This window comes from Anas acuta, chromosome 2, assembly GCF_963932015.1.
Source record: "Anas acuta chromosome 2, bAnaAcu1.1, whole genome shotgun sequence".
Classification (NCBI taxonomy): Eukaryota; Metazoa; Chordata; class Aves; order Anseriformes; family Anatidae; genus Anas; species Anas acuta.
The window spans coordinates 20,888,355-20,912,729 of NC_088980.1; the positions used below are offsets into that span (position 1 = coordinate 20,888,355).

General features: G+C 36.8%; 1 protein-coding gene across 10 annotated transcripts in view; it reads right to left on the reverse strand.

The window, feature by feature from the left end:
- The window catches only part of CACNB2 (calcium voltage-gated channel auxiliary subunit beta 2), a 241,378-nt gene that overhangs the window by 12,484 nt on the left and 204,519 nt on the right, over nucleotides 1–24,375 (reverse strand). For 7 of the 10 annotated variants that reach the window (XM_068673796.1, XM_068673795.1, XM_068673802.1 and 4 more), the window contains 6 exons: nucleotides 20,880–21,016; nucleotides 19,112–19,188; nucleotides 15,195–15,328; nucleotides 11,717–11,797; nucleotides 11,341–11,399; nucleotides 8,909–9,018 (listed from right to left, as the gene is read on the reverse strand). In XM_068673796.1, coding sequence (XP_068529897.1) covers nucleotides 8,909–9,018; nucleotides 11,341–11,399; nucleotides 11,717–11,797; nucleotides 15,195–15,328; nucleotides 19,112–19,188; nucleotides 20,880–21,016 — 598 coding nt within the window. Of the gene's footprint in view, nucleotides 1–8,908; nucleotides 9,019–11,340; nucleotides 11,400–11,716; nucleotides 11,798–15,029; nucleotides 15,050–15,194; nucleotides 15,329–19,111; nucleotides 19,189–20,879; nucleotides 21,017–24,375 lie in introns of all 10 variants that reach the window. The other 3 variants (XM_068673797.1, XM_068673798.1, XM_068673805.1) reach the window with 1 other exon arrangement.

The window sequence follows — 24,375 nt, forward strand, 5'->3', positions numbered from 1 at the left end:
AGGCTCAGCATGAACAAAAGCATTCATGGAATGATGATTCTTTTGCCAAGATTGAACTGGAAGTAAAGTTTAGTGGCCTATGAACAAAGGAGCTTGAAATCAGTGGATGACAGCAGAAAGATAAATGGACACAACACACTGAACACGGGGGAAAGCTGCATGGAAATGACTCTGGCACAACTGCAGGTGCTCAGAAGGGGCTGTGTACCCATCACTAAGCTCCCCTACACTCTGTTAGCGAGTACATGGGGTAGTAAAGACTGCAAGGAACCAGTCCAACATTTATTTTGCTCAGAAGACCAAGCAAGTGTCTCCTCGTTGATCATGATAGATGTGGCCATATCAGGCTGCCACTAACTGGGATATTTCTGCACCATGCCTCATTACTTGGCTTACAGATATGGTCTATAGACACTAAGTAAGTGGTCCCTAGGTTTGTTGTTTTATTCAGAATAGACATAAATAAAAACATGCAGTCTTCCTCCCAGATAGGATGGGGAGCCACCCCACTGATGGCTATTCAACCTCCTCTGCTGATGCTACACTGCTCTTAAAAAATTTATGCATTCACTGAGTGGGAGAGATACCAACTTTGTAGCCTGATGCTTAGAGTGGGAGGACCTGGATTCCAGTCCTTTCTCCAGGGAAAGTTAAATTATTATGCGAAGTGCATAAGACTCAGCAGGAGCAACTGACAACCTTCATAAAGGTGATCATAGCCCTGTCATGGGGATGGGAGTTATGAGCTCATATCTCTGTTAGCAGAGATGAACAGAAAGGAACCAAGACTTCTTTGCATTCTGGTAGAACAACCTAAACCCTTACTCTTGGGCACAGACACCAACTTTTTACCAGTTCCATAAGCCTAGGAGAAAGAAAAAATACTGGATCAATACAAACTCCTGGTGTGAAAAGTTTTGAGGGAAGCAAACAAATAGCTTATTAAAAATATTTAATTCACCTACCCAGGTACCTTAGTTATTACAGACATACCTATGACCTTAAGAATATTCTTGCATTACTATACTGCTTTGTCTCTAAAACATGCTTTGTTTCACTACAGTTATCAATCATATGTATTTCAATGCAATACCATAGGAAAATAGTGACATACTGCTGAGAGCTCTCTCTAATTTACAGAAATCAAGATTTTTTTTTTCTCTTATGTCCTTTGGAAGCATGCAGAAAATTTCATTAAAATACTTTGCCAACACTGTATCAAGAAAAGCATTTGTAAGTTAGAATAGTAGAAAAGTGAGCATCAAAGTTCTGTCACAAAACTAACTGGAGAATTCATTAGAGAAACACAGATATTAAATGTTAAAACAAAGCAAAAAAAACAACAGGGCTGGCCCAGAAGGATGGATGAGCATGTTCAGACATATAAGGCGTATTCAGACATATAAATTATAAGAAGTGTAGGATCTTCATGCCACTCTTTCCCACCCCTCCGTTAAAAGAAGTGTAGCCCTGTCCCCAGGAAAACCCAAAGGCTTGTGGCTTCTTCTGGCTCAAAGCAGCTTGCGGTTTAGCATATTACTTTACCAAATCTGAGGATTTAATGCCTTCAGCTGATACTTCTAGACCTTCATCCCAGCTATTTTTAAGATACATTATAAAGACACAAACAAAATTTTCCTTAACAAATTTAACACTTTTTTTTTCTTTGAACGATATTAGATTCCCTTAGACTAATACATCCTTAGACAAATTTTTGCATTTGTGTTCCATGTCCTCTGTAAGTAGGGAAGGAGTCTTCTGAGGTTTAACTAGCACTGTTTTAGGCTTCCCTCCCAACCCCACTATTATCAGGGCAGTATTTACTAAAAACATCATATATATAACACCTGTCATTAAATCATCAAACATGGAGAATACAAAACAATATTATCATATATACACAAGGCGTGTGTAAACTGTTACCATAGTTTCAAATATTGAACTGTTGTTTTTTTTTTCATAGACATCAAGAAACTAAAAATACAAGGCTGAAATTTGCACTGATAATCCATTACTATTTCTTCAAGCATTTATGTTTCATTTCCAGAAGACAAAACTCTGCAATATCAATGAAATGATGTGAATGGGAGCTTTATATTTGTCTTGAGACAAATTTCCAAAGGACACACTCTAGTGAACATGCAAACTAGGTGCATATAATGCCTTATGGCATATGTGCATACGGTTAGGTACAATAGTAAATAAACAGATTTACAGCCTTTGGACTGCAATCTATTTACTATACACACAATGACATCTTAGATCAGCATTCACGTATGTGTGTTAGAATATGCAGATTAGGTACAGACACCTTAGAAATTTACAGTGGAAAACCTAATCTTTAAGTGTTTACTTGTCAATCTCATCTTTATTTTTAGAATTTATTAATGAAGAATTTTTGGATAAAACAAAAACAAATTTAGCAACACAGTACAGCACTGGCTTTTGTCTATCAGTGAGTCTTTTACTAGAAACACAAGTGGTTTTGTGAGGTACAATAAAGCATTGAACACAAAACAGCAGGAAAAGTAATTTGCAAGCTTGTATACATACCCAAAACATCTGGAAAGGGAGAGCATTAATGAAGCAAAGAATGGAAAAAGCCAAGACAATCAGGTTCTTGTACAAAGCATACAGCATGAGGCAAGGTTATAACAAGTGTAACATACACAGAAACAAGAAGAAAAAGATTTGGACCATTTTGACAAAGAAATGCAGCAAAAACACAAAGCTGGTTCAGCAGTTCTGCAAATGGCATGTACACATATGGAAATTTAACTAAGCCAATTGGGACTGCTTTTCAGGTGAATGAGATTGAACCATCTACTGTACCTGCTAAGAGAGTAAAGTCTTTTTAAAAATAATAGATTTCTTATGCTCTTTTAAAGAAATGAACCAATTGCCCTTTCCTTAAATTTAATTCTAGCATTTCACATGTTACAGAGATAGCAATATTGACAAGCAAACATTTCCCTTTAACGTACAGAACAAGCATTCATATAGGAGAGGAATAAAACTGTATTTTCCTACTAAATCTTTGAGTCAGTCATTATGTTTTAATAAGATTCTTGGAGACATTAACTTTACAATAGAATACTCAGAGAATCATAAATATTTAACGGTAGCCTTGGTTTCCAATGAATCAAATCCTCAGGTGTATTTTTACCTGATTACTTTATAGAAGCAAACTTTCAGTCAACAGGTGTCAATTAAGTCCATTGAGACTTCCCTATAATCCTGTGAAGACGGTTCCTCATGCTAATTCCTACTCCTCATTACCATGTTGTTTGTGTATGCCTCCTTGAAATTAATTGTTTTATTTATTAAATCAGTTCCAAATAGTGGCAACTCACTCAGCTGTTCACTGTGCTGTGAACATTTATGAACAATATGCACCATACTGCAAACCTATACTGGGGGATATGGTAAGAGGTGCTCATTGAATTCTCAGGCAACTGTATTTGGTATTGATGTATTAAGCACATTACCTCTGTACCATATTCATTCATTTCTAGAACAAGAGCTATATATTAAAATAATACTTACATTAAAAAAAAAAAAAGGATATATTTTCAAAGGTCTACAAAATAGCCTTCTCTGCTGCAGTTACAACAGCTGCTCACAAATGTGAGCATAATTTAGCCAAAAATTAGTCAACTTAACTGTTGAGCTACATAAAGGTGGGTGAGAAAGCGAACACTTCCCATTGAAACTGGAAGGGATCTGAATGAATACAGAACAGTTCTGGGAAGCTGCATTTGCCATAACACAAAGACATTTTTAAATTATACTGGATGTGGAAATAGGCACATGGGTTTCCTCTTGTCCCATAGCCATGGAGCCAGCAGCCCCCATTCAGAGCAAGCCCATCCCAACTCTTTCTTCATTAGCAAGATCAAATTTCATTGCAATAAATATTATTTCTATACATTCAGACCAGAATTAAGTCATTGGAGACATACTGAACAAAAACAGCCACAAATACAGTGTTTGCAAAAATTCTGTCTTTTTCTTGAGGTAACTTGGAAAAAAACCAGCCCTATTATTCTTATATTACAAAAGGGAACATATAGGTGGAAAAAACTTACTTCCCAGAACCCATCAGCAGACCTGTAGCAGATACTAGAAAAGAACTAAGGTAACCTGAGTCCTGACTTAATGATTTATTTATGACTGATGTTTTTAATAATATATTTACTGAGATACTTTTAGTAATATGTACTGGTACAGAGCATATTTATATGTATTAATATGTGTTGCATATATATTGGCTGCAAAGCTAACACTTAGAAATTAGGAAACGACAAGATAGCTGTCTTAAATCAAACCTTTTGTGGTGTGTAATATAAGACAACATTCTCAAGAACACATAGTAACATTTCTGTAAGGCTACTGTTTTAACCAGCACACAACTCCATACACGGTCAACTGATAAACAGCTATTGAATCATTTACTTCCCCTTCATCGTCAAATGTGTGTTACATGTCTCATTTAGAGCACATTGTTCAAACACTTCTCTGAAAATTGAAAGAATAACTTGTTTGTAAGCTAGCTTATGGAACTTACTGTGGTGGTATTTCACTGCTCCAATAAAATCCAATAAAGCATCCCAGTTCAGTGAAAATCTGGAATTATTTCTATTTTCCAGATATAAAATTGGATGTCAGAAAATAACCATATTATCACTCATTTCAGGGGTGGGGAGTGGGGTTCAATTTTGGAAACACAGTACCTGATTCTTCAGAGTAATTACTATATTAAAAATTAACTTCAAACTAGGAAGATGGAAGCCATCCTACAGGAAACTCTGAGTTCCGGGGATTCTTTCTTCCAAAATGGAACATAACCTTGAAGCTTCTTTTAAAAGTCAGTACTAAGACTCGGGACATTCCTGATGCTACTGTGTACTGTCAGCACATGACATCAGTACTGACCTGAGAGAAGAAAAAACTTCTTTGAGCTAGGTAGGGCATGAAAAGAATATCTCCCCAGCTGAATGACTGCAGGGAAAGTCTTAAGTAAGAGGACTTCTGGGGAACATAGCATCATAAACCTGGTATTTGGCAAGGTACCCAACAGTAGCCCCAGCAGCTCATAAAATACTGCCTGGTTTCCATCTGCATTTTTAAAATCAGTATGCTACCGTGTAAAATGATGATTTTGATGACACACATTATCTTTTGATGTGTTCAAAGCCCAAATCTCAGTTGTAGCCACAATACTTAGTACCTCTATAAATCATGCTTGAGGAATGCAGAAAGGTACAGGGGTCGGGGGTGGGAATTGCCATCTATAAAGAGCCTGTAAACAACCAGTCCAATGCCATATGAGAAACTCTGTATCAGAAACAGCATGAGCCACTATTGCTAGTTTGGTCAAAAAAGAGCCTCCCTTTCCACTCCTTGTACACTGCATCTCACCTCCGACTTGGTGAGCCCAAATTGCCATTGGTGCAGCAAAGAGGCCCATCAGGAAGGGGACCAAGAGGATGCCCCTTCCCCTGCACCTTCCTCCAGCCTCCATCAGCACCAAGCCTGGCTCTAGGCATGGGTGGTCACCACGATGCAAGCACAGAATGCTCTGAGCTCCCTTGATGAGCTTTACAAGGTGCCACCTCCAGAGCCAAGCCCTCAGTGGTGCCACAGAGCTACTTGTAGGCCCTGGGTGAGGAGTGCAGGCTGCTGAAATTCAAAACAGATGCTCATGGCACATTGTGCTGTAGCTTATAGACTACTGGGTTATAGGCAGCAGACCTCTCCCACTGGAGCAGTCCCGTTTTTGAACAAAGAATCAATGCTTGCTGAACAAAAAGAGAGAGATCAGTGCTCAGTATACTTAACACTGAAATTGTGATCCCTCTTCCACACCAGATGCAGCAGAACACTCTGGGTGTTGTATAGCTCAAAAATGTTTTAATTACTGGGGTATGAGCTGTTTTGAATGTAGAAGATGGGTGATGATGAATATTCCTCTTTATGAAAATATTTTTACCTTGGTTCCAACAAATCTTCTCTGTCAAAACTAGCAGATATACCACCACAAGTGTTTTTGTTCAAATCAGTATTTTCTGGCCTGCCATAAACTTAAATAGAAAATGCCCTATTGTACTTTTAAAGACCTTCCTTTGCCTTTCTGAAGTTTTTTGCCCTATGTATTATACAAACTTAATAGGAAGTGAAACAGTTGCTGACTTGTTTCTGAGCAGTTCCGGTTTCCCCATTACAAATTTGTACATTTTTCAGAAAAAAAAAGAAAAACTAAGGCAGAGAACTGATGGAAAACTAGACCATAAACACACAACCAAAGACTAAACTGCAGACTACATAAGTCGTGGTATTAAGCTGAATAGTTAACCTTCATACTATTGCTTCCTAAGCTTTATTTTGCACAACTTTAATTTGAAAATCTAATAATGTTCTCGTAATGGATTTTTGGTGACTTACAAGTATAGCAGATTCATGACGTAAACTGAAAATAAAAATTCCACTGCTTGGTATGAGATTGCCACTCACCTCTGCTACCTGAGCCAGCTAAGCACTCACAGCAGTGATATGCTGTCATATTCTTTGTGAACCACTGCTAGAACAGGCCACCTAAAGACAGGCTACAATGATACTTTTGGATTCTGATTCTAATTCTACCTTGATGTACATTGCAGCAAGCAAGGGAACAAAGGGAACAGACTGTAACACTCCTTGTATTTTCTTTTTTTCTTTTTTTATTTTCTTTCCCTTTTTTTTTTTTTTTTTTTCCCTTGCACAAGGGTTTTCCCACTGACTTACCAAAACAGTTCTATTTTCTGACTCCAGTTATTTTATCCTATCTTAGTTTTCCTCCCAATCCACTGCCCCGCCATCATCATTTCCCATTCTGGCTTCCTTCCTGACTGGTTTTGCTCTTCCCATGGTTTCCCCCAAGTCTGGAGCACAGCCCCTAGGAGTGCTTCACCAGCAGCTTCAACCTTCCTAGCTCCTACACGGTAACTCCAACCTTTTCTGTAACAATGTCTCACCTCTTGCTTTTCTTTCTCCCTACTACTTCAGTTGAACACCTTTAAATTAAGCATCTTTTTGCTCCATTCTGCACAGCACAGTAGATAATGAAAGCTTAAACCCAAGTACCTTCTTGTTTCATTGTGTTTTTCTGCCCTAATCCTATCTGCTGGGGGCAGATTCTGCTCAGCATCATCGCCGGACCTTGTCCAGCAGGAGCCAAGTCTTTAAGTAATCCAGATACAAAGCTTGGCATGCATTAACTGCAGCTTCTACTAATGCTTATAGGAACTTGGTCATGGTTTCTCATTATTTTCATAAAAATACCCAGGAGCACATAACTGGAGTACATTTCAGCTCACAAATTTCAAAACCTTGCTAGATTATTAAGTGTATGGGAGTATGGGAGCTTCTGAAATAAAAGGTTTTGAGAATTTTTTAACATAGGTAAAATTAATTTTTGTCCTACTATGTTAAAAGTGACCTGGTTGATCTAGTATTTCCCAAGATAATTTAAAACAATTTTATAAATCAGTTAAATTTTAGAACAGTTATAAGCAACTGAAAAACAGATCTATAGCAGGAAATATTGGCTAATAATAACAGGTATCAGTTACAACAAATAGACAGACATACCTGCCTATAAACATTTATACATAATCAGCCATGTTTTGGATGTTTCCAACTGAGATTCTGTCAGCACTTTCATCTTAAATAACTCTAAGATGTTGATAGACTTAAGGTGCGGTTTTACATGAGATAAAGGTGAACAGTGATAGCTATTTTCTATTTTACATGTATGAAAATATTTTAGCATGGGGAGTAGATGATATTCTTTTTATTACTGCATATATTTGTACAGCAGTGTAACCTCATGCTTTGATGTTCAGTCTGGGAAATTAATCCCCATGCTTTCTGCTCATGTTTCATGACTAGGCAACCTCCATCTTTATTACTAATTTTCAATTCTATTAATAAAATACAGTAGCACTTCATCATTTTACTACACTGTTTAACAGGCTTTGGACACAAAATTGAAATTCACACTAAAGAATATTCTTGCATATAAAGATATTCATTATATTGTTACATTACAGTACATTTTATATTTGAAAACACTCAAGACAAACATGGAAGCCATCAGATTATTTCTAAGTGAAGATTCACATAGCTGAAAACAAGGGTTTTCTGAAATATGCCTTCAAGAAAGGGAAGTCAAACTTTGTAAGGCAGAAAACTACATTATATAAAAGACAGTTATTTTATGCAAATGTGAAATAGTCGATGCTCAGATGTGCTCAGAAATTCTGTTATAAGACATGATAAGGAACACATTCGGAAGGCTGAATGATACTGTTTCCTGTTCCACAATATTATAAGATTTCAAAACATGATGCAGTGTCCAGGAGAAATTAATTTCTCTCAAAAGCTTCTAAGAGAAATACAGTCTTGTAAAGAAAGCCCTATCTTTGTCTCTTAAAAAGAAATCCTAAAATGTGTACTTCAACACTTTTTTTTCAGGTCTAAGATATCAGTAGATATCACTACTTGGAACCTCACCAAAGAGATAATGCATAAAATCAATAACATCTATATAGTTTGAGACATTCTGATACTGTCACTTCTATATAACCAGAAGAACATCTGCTTAAATTTTATTTAGCTTACGGACAGTTACTTCTTCCCACCAAGGCAAAGAACAAACATGAAAAGTGAACATAAGCAGGATAAATCAAAATCAGCACTACATGAAGTTTATCTGGTAATGATTTAAAAATGACTTCCAGAGCCAGGATTTCTGAAATACAAGAACCATGATTGTTTCACAGCAGAGAGAAGGCTATTTTTAGCTTACACGTATGAATTGAGAGTAGTGCACTATACAGCCACTTGTTAGATAGCATCATTTACTTACCTAAGCTTGATCTCGTGTTAGATCGCTCTATTATCGCATGCTTACTGGGGTTATTTAATACTGAGCGTTTGGCAAGCGAGATGTCTGCTGTGACTCGTGTAATTGATATACTGCAGAAATAAAACAAAATAGAACAACGTTATTTAACTTGTGGGGAGAAAAGAGATTTGTCTAACATTAGAAGATGTCTAATACTAAAGGAAAACAAGTTCTCATTGCTACAGTATGCTTTGAACAAAGAAAACAAAAAATAAGATATTTTATTTAACTACTATTGTTACAAGAACTATTGCAAAGACACCCTCCCTTCTGCATAGCACCAAAATGCTACTGCATTTTGATCATGGATTGCAAAGCTACATGGATCTGCAAGAGTGGAGGCATGGGCAGGGCAGAGACATGCTGTAGAAGACGCACTTGTCCTCCCTGGGGACTCCAGGCTTGCTGTGGTGAGACCTTGCACCCAGCGTGCCCAGCATCAACTCTACAGAGCTTCAGGGCTCTAAAACTCCCCATTCACTGAAAGGAGATGTAATTTATCTCTGACTAAATAGTCTGCTTTCTTGTTTCCCTCATTTTGATTAAATCTTTTCAAAGATTTACAACCCGGCTTACCTCAACCATATGTATAAGAAATGTAGGGATATGCAGAGTTAATAGGTGAAGGTAAAGCTCCACAGGCAAACTAATACAGCCATGCAACTCTGATCTTTATTGTTCAGTTTACTAGCATGTATTTTGTTTTTTAAACTGAGTGCAAGAGCTACCTATTTTTCCAGAAAGATCAAGAAATATGCTGGCCTCCTAAAAATGGAGACTGCAACACAGAGAAGCAAACCACAGTAGTGAGGAAGCAAATGAAAACTCTGGGCTAACTATCTCTAGTAAGCTCAGTTTTGTGTTTAGGAGAAAACATAAGCCAAGAAAAAAGTGGTTACTTCCAGCTGTTTGTGCAGACCTGGTACATAACCTTCTGGATATTCTTCTTCCTAGGAAAATGATTAACCCAGTTTGTTTTGCTTTCCAGGGTCAAAATACACCCTTTTTCTAAATTCCCCTTTAAACTCTGGTCTAATGAGGTTTAGAGGTCACGTTTTTCCAGTGCTGAGGGTTATATCAGACTGATGGTATTCCCTTGTTCTTCCTTGTATGATTTTATTTGCAATTTAAAAGGAGGAAGTGGATTTGCTAAGAACAGGGAGAGCTCCTCTCTAGAAAGCACACTCAAATGCTATTCAGCTGAAATGTAACCAAAAGTCATGTCCCAATGAGTTCAACATGTGTATATTTTTCCTAAAGCCCTATAAAACATAACAAAGCCAGATGTTAATGCAAAAAAGCAGAATTATTTTCAAAATACTGATCAGCAACTTTATTTTGAAAATTTAGGCATGATTTAACTTAAGCTAAAAACATAATCAAGTGCTATTTCTGGCACAGCTCCTCACAGATAATCCCATTAGCCTTAAAATGAAATCCAGCATGTTGCCTGTGCTACTGGTTAGTTATCTTTATTTGCTAATTGATGAACAGTACCAAATTTTCCATTTTTTTTCCTTCCTACCTGCTATAGGGAAAAAAATCCCCTTTTTCAAACTCAATTATGCAGTATTAAACAAAGAGTTATCAGTAAAAAATGACTTTTTTTTTTTTCATTTTAAGATCTGTTAACAACTTTTTAAGGTCATTTTAATATCTTTTGAGATATATCATAGAATCACCTGATAAGTGATAGAATACAGAATAGAACATTCTGAGTTGGAAGGGAACCACAAGGATCCTTTAGTCCAACTTCTGGCTCCACACAGGACCACCCAAAAACCAGACCACGTGTCTGAGAGCACTGTCCAAATGCTTCTTGAACTCTGGCAGTCTCAGTGCCGTGTCCACATCCCTGGGGAGCCTGTCCTAGTGCCCGACCACCCTCTGGGTGCAGAACCTTTCCCTAACCCCTGGCCTGACCCTCCCCTGTCCCAGCTCCATGCCGTTCCCTCGGGTCCTGTCGCTGTCCCCAGAGAGCAGAGCTCAGCGCCTGCCCCTCCGCTCCCCTTGTGAGGGAGCTGCAGGTCGCCATGAGGCCTCCCCTCAGCCTGCTCTGCTCAGGACTGAACAAACCCAGGGCCCTCAGCTGCTCCTCATAAATCTTCCCCTCTAGACAATTTACCATCTGTGCAGCCCTCCTTTGGATACTCTCTAATAGTTTTATGTTCTTATATTGTGGTGCTAAAAACTGCATGCAGTACTTGAGGTGAGGCAGCACCAGCGCAGAGTAGCATGGGACAATGGGATAATCCCTTCCCTTGACTGATATAACAGCAACAAAAAGTACTCCACTCTCCAAACAAAGGGTACATACGCCATTGTTTCTTAAAAACTAATTAGTGCCTAAGTAGAACCTGAACTCCAGTAAATTTGCAATGCAAAGTACTTACCGCCCTTCGAATCTATGTTTTAAAAAATCAAATAATGCTTTCTGCATCATATCTGTTACCTAAAAGCAAACAAACAGCAATTTAATATTCTCATATGAAACTGATAATACTTGATGTTATTAATTTGGAAAAACCTGTAATTAAAGTTGACAGCAAATCTTGTATCTGAACAATATGATAGGAATATAAGTAATTAATTCTTTATTTGAAATTGGATATGAAACAAAATACATGTGACCAGGTATCTAGTAAAAGTGTAAGCTGTATATATTTATCTACAAAAAAAATGTGATTCAGTTTAATTACTTTGAACATTTAAATTCATGTAAAGCAAAATATTTTTGGCAAAATAGAACCATTCCCAACAATCACTTACCTCATATCCCTTCAAAGAAGGCCCCACTAAAACTACTGGTCGCATAGAAGGCACTACATCATAGGGAGGGATGTGCTCTGTCTGTAAAACAGAAAAAGCTCTCAGCATTGCAGCACCTAGGTAGAATGCTCATTACTTTCAGTATTAGGAACTCTGAATTTCCAGTGATGTCACCAACTGATGAACTGTGAATTCATTAACTTTTCATGAAAACTGGTACAAGTTCACAGGTTCAGGGATTTCTTTTGAAGAAGCTTTTAACTGACTTTCAGTTTTCTTACTACTTTCATGTTTGCTCAGGGTAGCTCGAAAACTTATTCTGGAGATGTGCGGATGTGCCACCCCATAATTCCTGACTGGTTAATTGAAAATGTTATTTCCAATAGTTAATGACTTGATATGATTGACTCTAGAGAGGTGACATCTGTATTCCCAACAAAATTTTATTAGGCAAATTACAGAGGAGAAAAATAAAACAAGAAGGGAGGAGAGAAGTCTAACATATCCTTTGCGCTCCAATCTGCGTACTGCTTTGCAAAACATCATGACACCACTGCAAATTCTAATGGAAGCACTCATAATCTGACTTCAACATTTGCATCCACAATTCACTTCCAAAAGAAAACAAAATAATGACTGATCAAGTTAGTCATTACAGAAAACTTTCATAAACAGAACTTGGGATAGCAATACTTCCACTTTAGGAAGTTTCCATAACCACCCAAGAGTGGATTATGTTAGTACAATATCCACCAAACTACTTACTGATGTATCATGCATGATTTACAAAAAACCATTTTGAATTAGAAATGTAAAAAAGATTGCCTGTTTCCAAAGACTGACAACATTTTTATATTGTTATTGAAACAAAATATAAGCAGATTAAACTTTTATTTTCTTTAATAAATGGCTATCCAATATATATATCCAAGAATGACTAATGTTGTCTTATCAGAAAGGGCTTTTTGTTTTTAAGAAAGGGTTTGGTTTATCTTTGTCTAGGGGAAAAATGTTTCAAATCCAAACCCAGGAGCCTGTGGGTGATACAGAAAGATGGTATACCAGATCCATTTTTCAGATGCCTACATAGTACAAATACATCAGTCAAGACTGTAGAAGACAGTCATTGTTCATTGTTTCAGTACTCAACATATCCCAAGATGTTTCACAATAACATTAAAGTATATACATTCCAAACACAAAAACACAGACAGACATTAATACAATGACAGCACAAAATGCTACACAAGCAGCAGTCTAAAGCAGTCTAAAACATGGAAAACATTTTTGTGAATGTTTTTAAATATAATTTATCTTCTTTTTTGTTACCTGTAGCTTTACCAGATAATTAGTAACATAAGAATGAATACCGGTGCCCAAGGCATCATAAGCATGTCAAATGAACTTATCTTAAACAGGGCAGAATCTAACTCAACACATTTCAAAGCAAAACCCTGCAATTACACCATTCCAGTATTAAAATGCAGCCCTCCAATGTTCTTGCCGATATTACTAATAATCTGATAAATGTATTAGAGTCAGCTCCTACAAGAAAACAGTTACAGATGTGTCAGTGCTTATAGCATGAGTGTCCTGATGCAACAGATCTTTGTTTTAATGCAGCAAACTCAACTGAAGATATTCATGCTAGAACTTAACCAGCTATTTGAAAATTAGGAAAAGTACAGAAGCTATCTTATTTGATGGAATATGGGTTATATTTAAGATCTGTTCTGCTGAAACAGGCTTTATTAATATTATTTTTAATTTTTGCAGCTTGAAGCAACAAAGGTTTCAGCAGAAAATTCACTAAACAATCTAATGGAAGCACCTAAGTAATTCAGTACTAGTGAATTTAATATTCTAAGTGCCTGGCACTAACCTATACAGTTTAGTGCCAAGTTCAAACACAAACTTGGAATATAAACTAATGTAGTTCAGATTATATACCTTAGTGGTTTGACCATGAACGACTAGTTTGGGATGCCCATTCAGTTTTTACTGTAAATGGCAGCATTAGAAAAGCAACTATAACCAGTATAGACTGTGATATGGAAGAAAAGAGGCCCCACACAGTTAAGAGAGATGGAATTTGTCACTATCCAACAGCATGCTTTTTTGTCCACAAAACACATCTTCTAAAGATGCATTATGCAGATTAGCATCTAATATACATCAACATGCTTCCTTAGCATTTATACTTGGTTAGAAATACGATTAATGAATAAATTATTCAGAAGCAAGAAACTGCTGTTAAGTTCCACAGTGGGCTGTGAATGACATGGTACTTAACACACCCTACTAAAGAAAATACTAGTGACTGAAGATGAGAAGGATATAGTGTTTAAAGGAGCTCATGAGAGAATAAAATGCTTTATTCAGCTAAACAGGAGAGCATCCAATCGCACTGGCACCAGTGTCACTTGGTACTGTTTTTAATCACCATATATAGTCTGTTGTTACTTTAGATGTGAGTGGTTAAAACAAATGAAGAAGAGCTATGAAGAATTAAAAGATTTAAAACAAAAGTAGAAATGTAATATCCAGTTTCATAGTTTGGCTGCTAGCTAGTGTCTTGATAACATATTCTAGCAAAGATCCTAGAAGCATATGGCACAGTTTGCTGTAACAGGTTGCCAATGGCCTAATTCTGCAGTGCTTTGGGCTGTATATGGGGAGACATTGGCTCTCTGTGAGCCATCAGTACCATTTCCAATAGCTGAGATACTAAAAAAATCTGACTGATGGAAAGCAAGAACGTTTGTCTAGTAATTTATACATGACAATAGGATAAACTCACAGTAAGCTGCCAAAACAAGTCTGCAGTTTTCCACTGGTCTTGTTCATCTGCAGATTTTACACCAAGTGAATTAGAAGCTGAAATACTAAGTAAAAAATTCAAGGATTCTGACTGTTTGTTGTGTAAATCCAATCTGAGTATCTGATTAGATTCCACTAATTATTTCAATAGACTGAGTTTTAATGAAAAAAAAAAAAACACTCTGACAAAGAGATAGAAAGAACAAGCATGCACTAGAGGGGTGTATTATATGCATTTATAACAAATAAATTCCTCAGAGATTTAGAAGGCCTTTTAAGTGTGTCTATTTATTCCATCAAAAAGGATAAGTACTGTAGCAGGGTTTCATGGATGCTCTCTGAACTTAGGACTTTATCTTTTAATGTACTGAATCCTCTAATAGCTTGATTAATCTCTTCTTTCAGTCTAGGATAGCTGCATTGTTAAACTGGGGTAATAATGCTAATGATGCCAGTGGCAGGATAAACATAGGTAATGCTGATATAAACTTACCGATTTCTGCTTCTGCTTAGCTACAGCAGCATGGAAAAGAAACAAAGAACAACAAAGCATGCATGTTATTGGCTTGTCAAAGGACGCAGACAATTAACAGGACTAGAAATGTGACGCAGTGCAGGTGAGCAGGTGGACAAATGGGAGCTTGGAAGTTGGTGTTACCTTCTTAAAGAAGGGCATTCTTTTCTCTTTGGAGTGGGGTGATGTTACACTGTTTGCACTGGGTTTGGGGGAGCGATGGTTTGCTGGAATATCATTTTCTTCTGCATCTAAGCCAGTGGCATCTATGTCTATAGCTATATACAGACAAACAATTCAGAATTATCAGATGACAGGGAAAGTAAAAAAAAGGTTAAAAAGGAAATAATAAAAATAAAGAAAAATCCTGTCCAGAGTAAAATAAAAATTTAAAAAAACAACCATGAATACAAAACACAATAAAACAATGGGAAAAAATTTAAGGTGCAGTACATTAGGATTAGAAAACACGAGGCAGTCTGTAGCAGCTACTGTAACATTTTCCTCTGATCCCTTATTACAGAATTAAATCAGACATACACATAATTACTCTTAGAAAACAGAGGAGTGGCCAAGTTTTTTTGTTATACCAGTGTAAATCCAAACTAATTCACTGGAATAAACAAGACTTGCACAAAAGTAAAAAACAGAATCTGACCAACAACATTTGGCCAACAATATTTGCATTGTTTTATAGTGATAAACACTAAATAAAAAATGTGCATCATCAATTGAAATTTGAAATGTTACTGGTGTGTACTTGGAAATCAAAATAATAATAATTTTTGGAGCAAAAAAAAAATAAAAAATCAGCCTAATAGTGGTACAGTAATACCAACATTTATCTTACAGTTGGCATTTTTAAATCACCTTAACTAAAAATGCACAGTAGGCATAAGATACATTTATTAAAAATAATATACACAGACCTACCGATAATGAAAACTAAAAAAAAGAGGTATCAGAAGAGAGAAAATAGATCCAAGTTATCTCAGAGAGCTGGATCCTGTGTGAATAGTGAGGATATAGGCAGAGCAAAATGGAGCTGAATACAACAAACCTCTTTCAACCTCTTTCTCAAGGGAATAAACAGCACTCAAAGCCTGTACCATAAATATAAAATAGCTACCCTCTTTAGCAAGTAACTAGCTTGCAAAGTATCATCAGAGACTCAGAAATAAACACATCTTCAAAACGCAAGGCCATCCTGAAGGCAAAGCCCAATGAATACCTGACAACCAAAAAATCAGACAGTTTATAAGCCTTCTTGTTTACAGCACCCAATCCTGACCTTAGGTACTGTATTACCATTGTTTTCATAAAGCAAGTACATACACAAAAGTGATCTACAAACATGCTGTACAACATCACCCTTGCGTGAAAAGATCTTACCCATCTCTTGACACCCGCTGGTAACAGGCCCATCATCTCCTGCCATTATTATGCATTGAATGTAACCCTAAATAATCTGTAAGCAGTATCGTTTGCATAGACTTTATCCAAAACTATAATTAATCAGTGTAAGCTATTATGAAACCACCTTAGTGACCTGCTTTCAGCTGTTTGATGAGTGGGACATCAATTAATACAGCAGCCTGTGCCAATAAATTATGCAACACACAAATATTTCTGTCAAGGCTATGTGCAACTGCTGATTTAAGGGACACTTGGGACAGTGATCTCCTCCGATTGAGGGGAGTATATTTTCCCATTTGAATTGTCTACACATCTAATGCCACAATCCCTGACATGCCTTGAGTTTATACCTCTCCCTTTGAGGCTGACCTTGCCAGGAAAGCCCATGAGCAGATCTGCAGCCTGTTTCTATACTTCTGCTCCTAAAAACAGCCACAGAAATCACGTAACATTTTCTTCTAGCAAAGCTGTTCCTTCATCCTCTTCATAATTATAAAAAGAACATATTATCTTTTCTTGAATACAGGCCAGCACAGCCGCTATATAAACCCCTCATAATAAGACATATTAGAACACCTCCACTAAAATCATCTGTAAAGAAAATTGGGATTGTTAAGTTTTTCCTGTAAAAGAGAAATGCAGCATTTGATCAGCTATCAATATCTTCGTTTTTCATTCTCATTTTTCCCATTACATAACATCTGTGACAGGTGTGTGTTTTTTTTTTAACTGTCAATTATTTTTAGTTAGCTGATTTTTTGTGTCTTTTTTTTCCTTTTTTTCCCAAACTCATTTTCCCAATTATCCACATCCTGCTTGGTAGTCAGAGAGGACTGTATGGGTTGATTTATTTACTTGTTTTCAGTCTTTCTTCACTGTGTTCCATGCTTTTGTGGCATTAGTTTATATTGGGAAAAAAAACAAACCCTAACTCAAAGTCAAAACATGAAGTTACCTTACTTTTGTTATCTTTTCTTCAAATTATTAAATAATTGATGTGTTTGCCATTTATTACACTTTCACAAAGAGAAGGCCTGGGAATAGCAGAAACGGACCAGGTCAGAATCGAACTGCACTTCAAAATCAAGTGAGTTCTTGACTTTTGAGTTCGTTAGTTACAAATTATGCTTCTTTAACCCTTGGTATGTTTTAAGATAAGCAACAAAATACTGCAGATCCCAAATATAAAGATCATAGTATAAGCAAACACAATCTACTCATAAATACTCTCCAAATTTGCAATGTAACTGAAACAACTTAAATAGATTTTCTTCTTTCTCCAGAAAACTATGTTTCTGAAAACTACTGTCTGAAGAAATGACTCAATGCAATGAAAATTACAGCATCACTAGCAATCAGTGAGTGGGCAACCTAATTATGCTATCTGTTCTCTTACCTTTAAATTCTGTGCAACATTCTGAAAATTTCATATGCACTGCTATCTAAGTGGGTTTAGTATATAAAAATATTATAACATTTCAGATGCTCTAATTAGAAAATTACAATATAGGTCTACGGACACTTTCTACTGCAAAAACGCAGTCATTGAAAAAGGGGCCTTAGCAGTAAATAGGACAGTTAAAGGCCTTTGTAAAGCCACAAAAGATTAGTGTGTTCTACCAGCTTGTGACAGACACATATTAGTAAACTACGCATTTTCTTACAAAAATGGCAGATAGGGAACATAAGTGGAATTTTGATAAACAAACCGCAACTGTAATAAAGTTGGTCATTACAAACAAATTTATGTTTTCACAAGGACAGATACATTTTTCAATTAATTTAACCACATGAAGCTACTACCATAACTTGACTGAACTCCTGTCTCTCTCTTAATGTCCATGTAAATGCTTTAAAATCTTCAGGACCATTTTAAGATGCCTGCTCTGTATGCCAGCTCCATATAAACTAACGTGACATGAAAACACTCATCTTTGTCTCTGTAGGCAAGGTGCTAGCAATATTCACTATTTTTTTTGTGATTTCAGGTATTCCAACTGTCTTTTTTTTCTCTGAGGAGAAAATAAAGATTACACGCCAGTGTCCTACATGAACTCATGAAGAATTTGCTTCATACTTCTTAAGTCTAACATAACCAAAGTTAAGTCTGTTGATGCTCTAAATTCAAAACAATACTCATGAAAAAAGTCTTCTGTCAGAAAAGAAAAAAAAGATAACCAGTATGCTATAGTTATGTGAAGCAGATTTTCATTATCAGAACTGTGAAACTGAAAACTCCTGTTAAAAAAAAAAAAAAAAAGTCGTTGTTGATGCTATGGCAGAGACTTCATGAGCATTTTTATTCTTATTGCTGTTTTTCCTCCTCTACCAGAATATATTTCTTGTTCAGCAGGACTCCCCAGACCAAGTCTTTAACTATCTCATCGCAAGACTATATCACCACTTGACTATTCCTCTGCTATAAAACCTTGCAGGAGAAGCAAAGAAGGAACTCTGTGAATTGCTAAGAGCCTATCATTGCCTACCCTTGCAGACATTAACTCTACTACTTCAAATGAACCCAAATCAGACCGATAGGGCAACACAAACACACTGGAAATAAGAAAAACAGAACTAAAAGTAATATAAATTTTAGCAGATGAAATGCCTGATTCTGTAATCTGGAGGGTTCATGACCTACTCACCAGATGATGGAGGCGTCGATTTTCTGGAACTAGGAACTATATCACCCAGACTGGATGAAGAGTTTCCTCCTGATTTACTGGAGTAAAGCAACAAATTAGTTTGAAGTTTTATAGTTTTATCAGTATTTATTCTAGCCTATTTATTACTTGTTTTATAAATGAGCTGCTAGACCAGAAGCAAACAGTATTTCTGACAGTGGTATAAAATATACATCTTACACTAAACACCTGTACATTTTGAAGACTGAGGAAGTGCAAACACCAATCACGCTCCTTGCTCTGTGCAACTTCATTCTGCTACATATGCTCTTACTGTGATCTTAATGTGATCTGATCATTACTGACAATTAATATTATTACTATACATAATTTTTAAACCAATAAGAATATCTGTTTAACAGAATAATTATTAAGAGTGCCCTAATGAAACTGACAGTGTGTTTGTCTAGAGTCTTTTCAATTTAATTAAGCTACAAATTTGCTGTCTTGGTACAAGGTAGCACTTCGGTAAAAGAAGCCCGTCCAAGGAAGACAAAACAGCCTAAGATTTTGTCAGGCTTTGTGAAAGCCTACCCAAGTGGTGCAAATGGAAAAATATTTTTAGCAACTTTATTTTTGTTACTGTAACTAGAAAAGCACTGAAATGAATGTAAGAATGTATGTTTCTCTCTTCAAACAATTAATGCGGCAGTACTAGTTGATACTTTCTCTATCTAAAAATATTTATAATCACTAAGTAAATTCATTTGTAGTGTAGGACAGTGTTATCTCCAGCGAGAAGTTCTGGTGGACAGAAGCTTTTACAATTTGGGAAGTGACCAAATCATTGGGTCAGATGTGGCTGCATCAGAAAGGCCAGGAGACAAGTAAGGAACCAGATTCCTCCTGCTGAGGATGGGACACTCAGGAAAAGCATTTCCCAGCCAGTAAAGACAGCTGACGCTGCAGCATCCTGGTCTCCTCCTCATGTTGACTTGCTCTTCAGACACTGCTGCCCTTCCCATTGGAGCAGAAAAGCCTTTCTTACTTCCCAAATGTTTCCCAGATGTTTTCTCAGCTCCAGCTCCATCCCAACCAAACATAATAGAAATATTTCTGTATCCTATATACTCAAGGAGAAGCAAATGGCATTTGTTTCTATGTGTTACCTTTTGTTGGAAAACTACTGTATTAAGAATTCCACAGAAAGATCACGGTATTAGATCTTACATTATTGTACAATATGGTTAGATACTGAATCTGTATTTTTATGTCATTATGGCTGCAGTCAGACACAACAAATGAGACAGATCAAAACATTTTTCTCTGAGAGCTAGATAACAGCCAGGGGCTTTGCTTTATGAAAAAAAAAAAATCATATTAACATCCTCTGAAATTTCTGAAATCATCTTTAAAATAGTTTAGTATAGTACATATAGTATTGTGAAAAAAAATGTTATAGAACTTAGGGGGATTGATTTTTAGCTCAAAAATTGTGCTTGCACATAACAAATGTACTATCTGCAATGTGTATCTACAAATACTGTATGAAACTAAACCAGAATAAAAATCACAGACCATCACAGGCCACCAACCTAAGCACCCACTCGCACTCTGCAATGGCAATGACATTATTAATCGTATACATAAATATTACATTTTTCATTGACTCATCATTTTTGAAACCGTCAATTTTAACAATTAAAAAGATCTACAGCATACACAGCATTGATTTCCAAAATAACTGCTACAAGCAGTGCTACTACTTCTAATGTTTTGTTGTTGTTACCTGGAGTAGAATTTCCCTTGCTTTGCCTTTTGTTCATGCTGCAGCCTCATGTTTTCTAGTTTGACTGGGCTTGGTATGAATCCTATTTCACAGCCTTCTTTTACCAACCGTCCTATCCACCAGTCATTATTAAATTTCTACAAAAAAAAAAAAAAAAAGAAATAAAAAGTCATGTACTATGAAATTACTGTATTTGTGATCATTTTGTTATTATTTTTAACTTGCAGCTAAGTCATTTTATGTAATTCTTCCCTGCAGTTAATCATTGTACTATGTTATTATGGCAATGAAGAATAGTGGTAATGTTCAGAAATACATTAAAATAATTATACCTTCCAAATTATTAAAATGCTACAGTACTTAAGCAGAAACTTTCTCTCACAAAACATCATGATTCTCCCCGGCTGTAAATTCCACCCATTTCACCATCTTTATTTCTTCCTGCTTCACAGTCTTCTCTCTTCATACATTAGAGTTTCTTTTGTTCTCCCTTTATCTTTCTCCTCAGTGGACACCTGAGATTTCTTCTGATCTGCTCTTATCCAACAATTTTTACAATCTATTTTTTTCTTACTGTATTAAAATCAGTTCTATACTTTAAATAAAATACCGCTTCTTAAGCTCTACTGCTTCTCTGAACTCACTACTACCTTCTGAAATATGACCACATTCCACTTCCTATATATCTTCTACTACCTACCTAAATACAGCTCATGTGATCTGTATGTTAAGCAGACAGTGACAGATCCACAAGGAATGGATATCTTTGGACAACTAAAAAAAATTACGGTTATACATATGCACATATTTCAATTAACTGAATTTCAGCCATTTAAGTATGAGATAATGAGTGCTCCGATTTAATAATATTTATTCATACATTGTATTGGGCTTATGTGGCAATGGTTTGGTAGCAGAAGGCTGCAGGCATGGTCTCTGTGAGCAGAGCCCAGCAGCTGCCCCATGTCAGAGAAGAGCCACCTCCAGCTGGCTCCAGAAGGGACCTACCGCTGGCCAGAGCTGAGCCAGGGCGCAACACTGGGTGGGCCTCTGGGAAAGCAGATTTAAGGAATGGGGGGAAAAAAATACAAACTGCTGTGCAACAGCAGCTTGCAGAGAGAGGTGAGAGCCAACACTGCTGACTCCAGGGTCAGCATAGCAGGAGGGCAGGAGGTGCTCCAGGCACGCAGCAGCAGTTCCCCTGCAGCCTGTGGAAAGGCCCCTGGTGGAGCAGGCTGTCCCCCTGCAGCCCATGGGTCCCACATGGAGCAGATCTCCATGCTGCAGCCCCCCCATGGGTGGAGGAGCCCCCGGTGGAGCAGGTGGATGTGGCCTGTGCAGAGGCCCCTTAGGAGCAAACTTTTCTGAAAGCTGTGTTAGTTCAAACATCTTATTAAAATTATAACTTTTTGCTACAAAATGCTAATTAAAGACATGCATGTGTATTTCAAATACACTATAAGACAATATAGGTGGAGGAAGACTATAGTAATTGAGTCAACAGAGGTTGCCATTATATGGATCTGGCCTACGTTATACACAAAATCTGCAAAAGTAGTATTGCTCAGCTTGGTAAAAGGAAGAGACAGATAATTAAAAAACAAAACAAAACAACAACAACAAAAAAAACACCATTATATTAAAATCTGAACAGTCAGTACTTATTAAAACTTTCCTATTGAACAAGACAAAACTAGTCTTAATTTGTGATTCTGTGATTCTGAATTTAATAGAAGTACTAAATCTATAGGAATTTTTCTTCTTACAAAAATAAAAGCAGTCATACTTGCAAAGTCTCAACGCTAACTACTGTTGTCAGTATATGAAAAGGAGGATAAGGTAGTTTTATGAGAAAGTAATACTACAGATAACACTTCCTAATATTACAAAGCAATAGCGGGAATTTTGGTAGTGTGACCAGCTCTCAAGGTGCTGGGTGGGATCAGTGATTCTCTTTAAGACTTGGAGAGCTTGGAGAGCCAAGTGAAATACAAATAGGAATTAAATGCAAAGTAGAATTATGGCCATGCATTTATGCCCTGAAAAATTCAGGATTGACTGTGATGCAGGATGCAATCTGTCATCTTTATGTATACTGAGCTTTAATGACTCTAACTTAATAATAAAAACAAATTTCCCTCATATTTAATCAGTGCAGCCCTCAAGAAAAAAAAATGAGGTTTTCCTTGCTTGAGCCCACTTAGCAGCATAAATTAGAGAAAACTCCTCACAGATAAGAACAGGACAACATCAATCCTATATGGTATTGCTGTGCAGTCAAACATCACAAGAGATTGTCGTACTGTTGTTTGTTGTTGTTGTTGTTTTTCTTAAATATTTGTGATGTGAAAAGCAACGCTACATTTTATAGCAGTGTATATAATATGTTTGTTTTTTTTTACTTTCATCTGCAGAAATAATTAAATTTTAGAGATTTCAGTTCTCCCTACGTTAACTCTAGAGAGCACCAAAATGAATGAAGGAGAGATGTCTGGTTGGTTACAGAGCCTTGGAGAGCAAGTAGGTGAGGGCCACCACAGGGGAATGCACAGGCTGAGGAAGGGGTGCTGCTTGAGCACCCTCCAGAAGAGGTCGGAGACCCCCAGAAGCAGCAGCCACTGCCCAATGATTCTGATTCCTTGGGCTCCCAGCCTGGCAGTGAGCCTGACCTGGGGCGCAGGGTCCCAGCCACATCCCTGCTCTGGCCTAACATCACTGGACAGTCAAATCCCCTGAACTGCTCAGAGGGGAAAAAAGATTTTTGATTTTTGAAGACAATTAGTGCAGAGTGCTTGTTGTATTACACCTGAAGCTGCATAAAGAACTGCAGTCTAATCTTGTTTTTCATTCCACAGTGCTACATGCACCCACCCACAGACAATATAACACCTCAGCTGAGTTAAGCTTCCTTTCAAGATATTTCTGAAGATTAGGAAAAGTTCGGGAAACTCTGTCTTCCTCATTATCTTCCATGTATTTTTACACCCAAGACTAAGTTCAGCTATGAGGAAAAAAATATATATTCTAACAGAAATATGCTGACAGCCTGTTTCTGGTTCACATGGAAACAGGGGAAAGGCTTGATGTGAAGTCAGAGACTACCAGCTCATTTGATATATAGGTGGAATAGATAATCATACAAAATCATTGAATCTAACCAAACTGCACCAGATTCATCAGAAAATGCTGATGGCTTTCTTTTGCCAAGACTGTGCCTGCTCATCCCTACTTCTGTCATAAGAAGTAAAGCAATTCTTTTTTGCACTATCATCAGACTTCAAACATTGTCTTTGCTATATACACTTGCTTGGAATCCAAATCATCCTTTTTTTCTATGTGTTTCATATATATGGAAAATGCTGATCACTAATCATCAGGGTACTAAAAGTCCACTTCTTGTGTTTCCTTTGTATTTGTCCACCTGCATTTCTATCTGTGTATTAGGGAAAGCTTCTTGCTTCTACAAAGTACCTGTCCTAGCAGAAATTGCTATGCA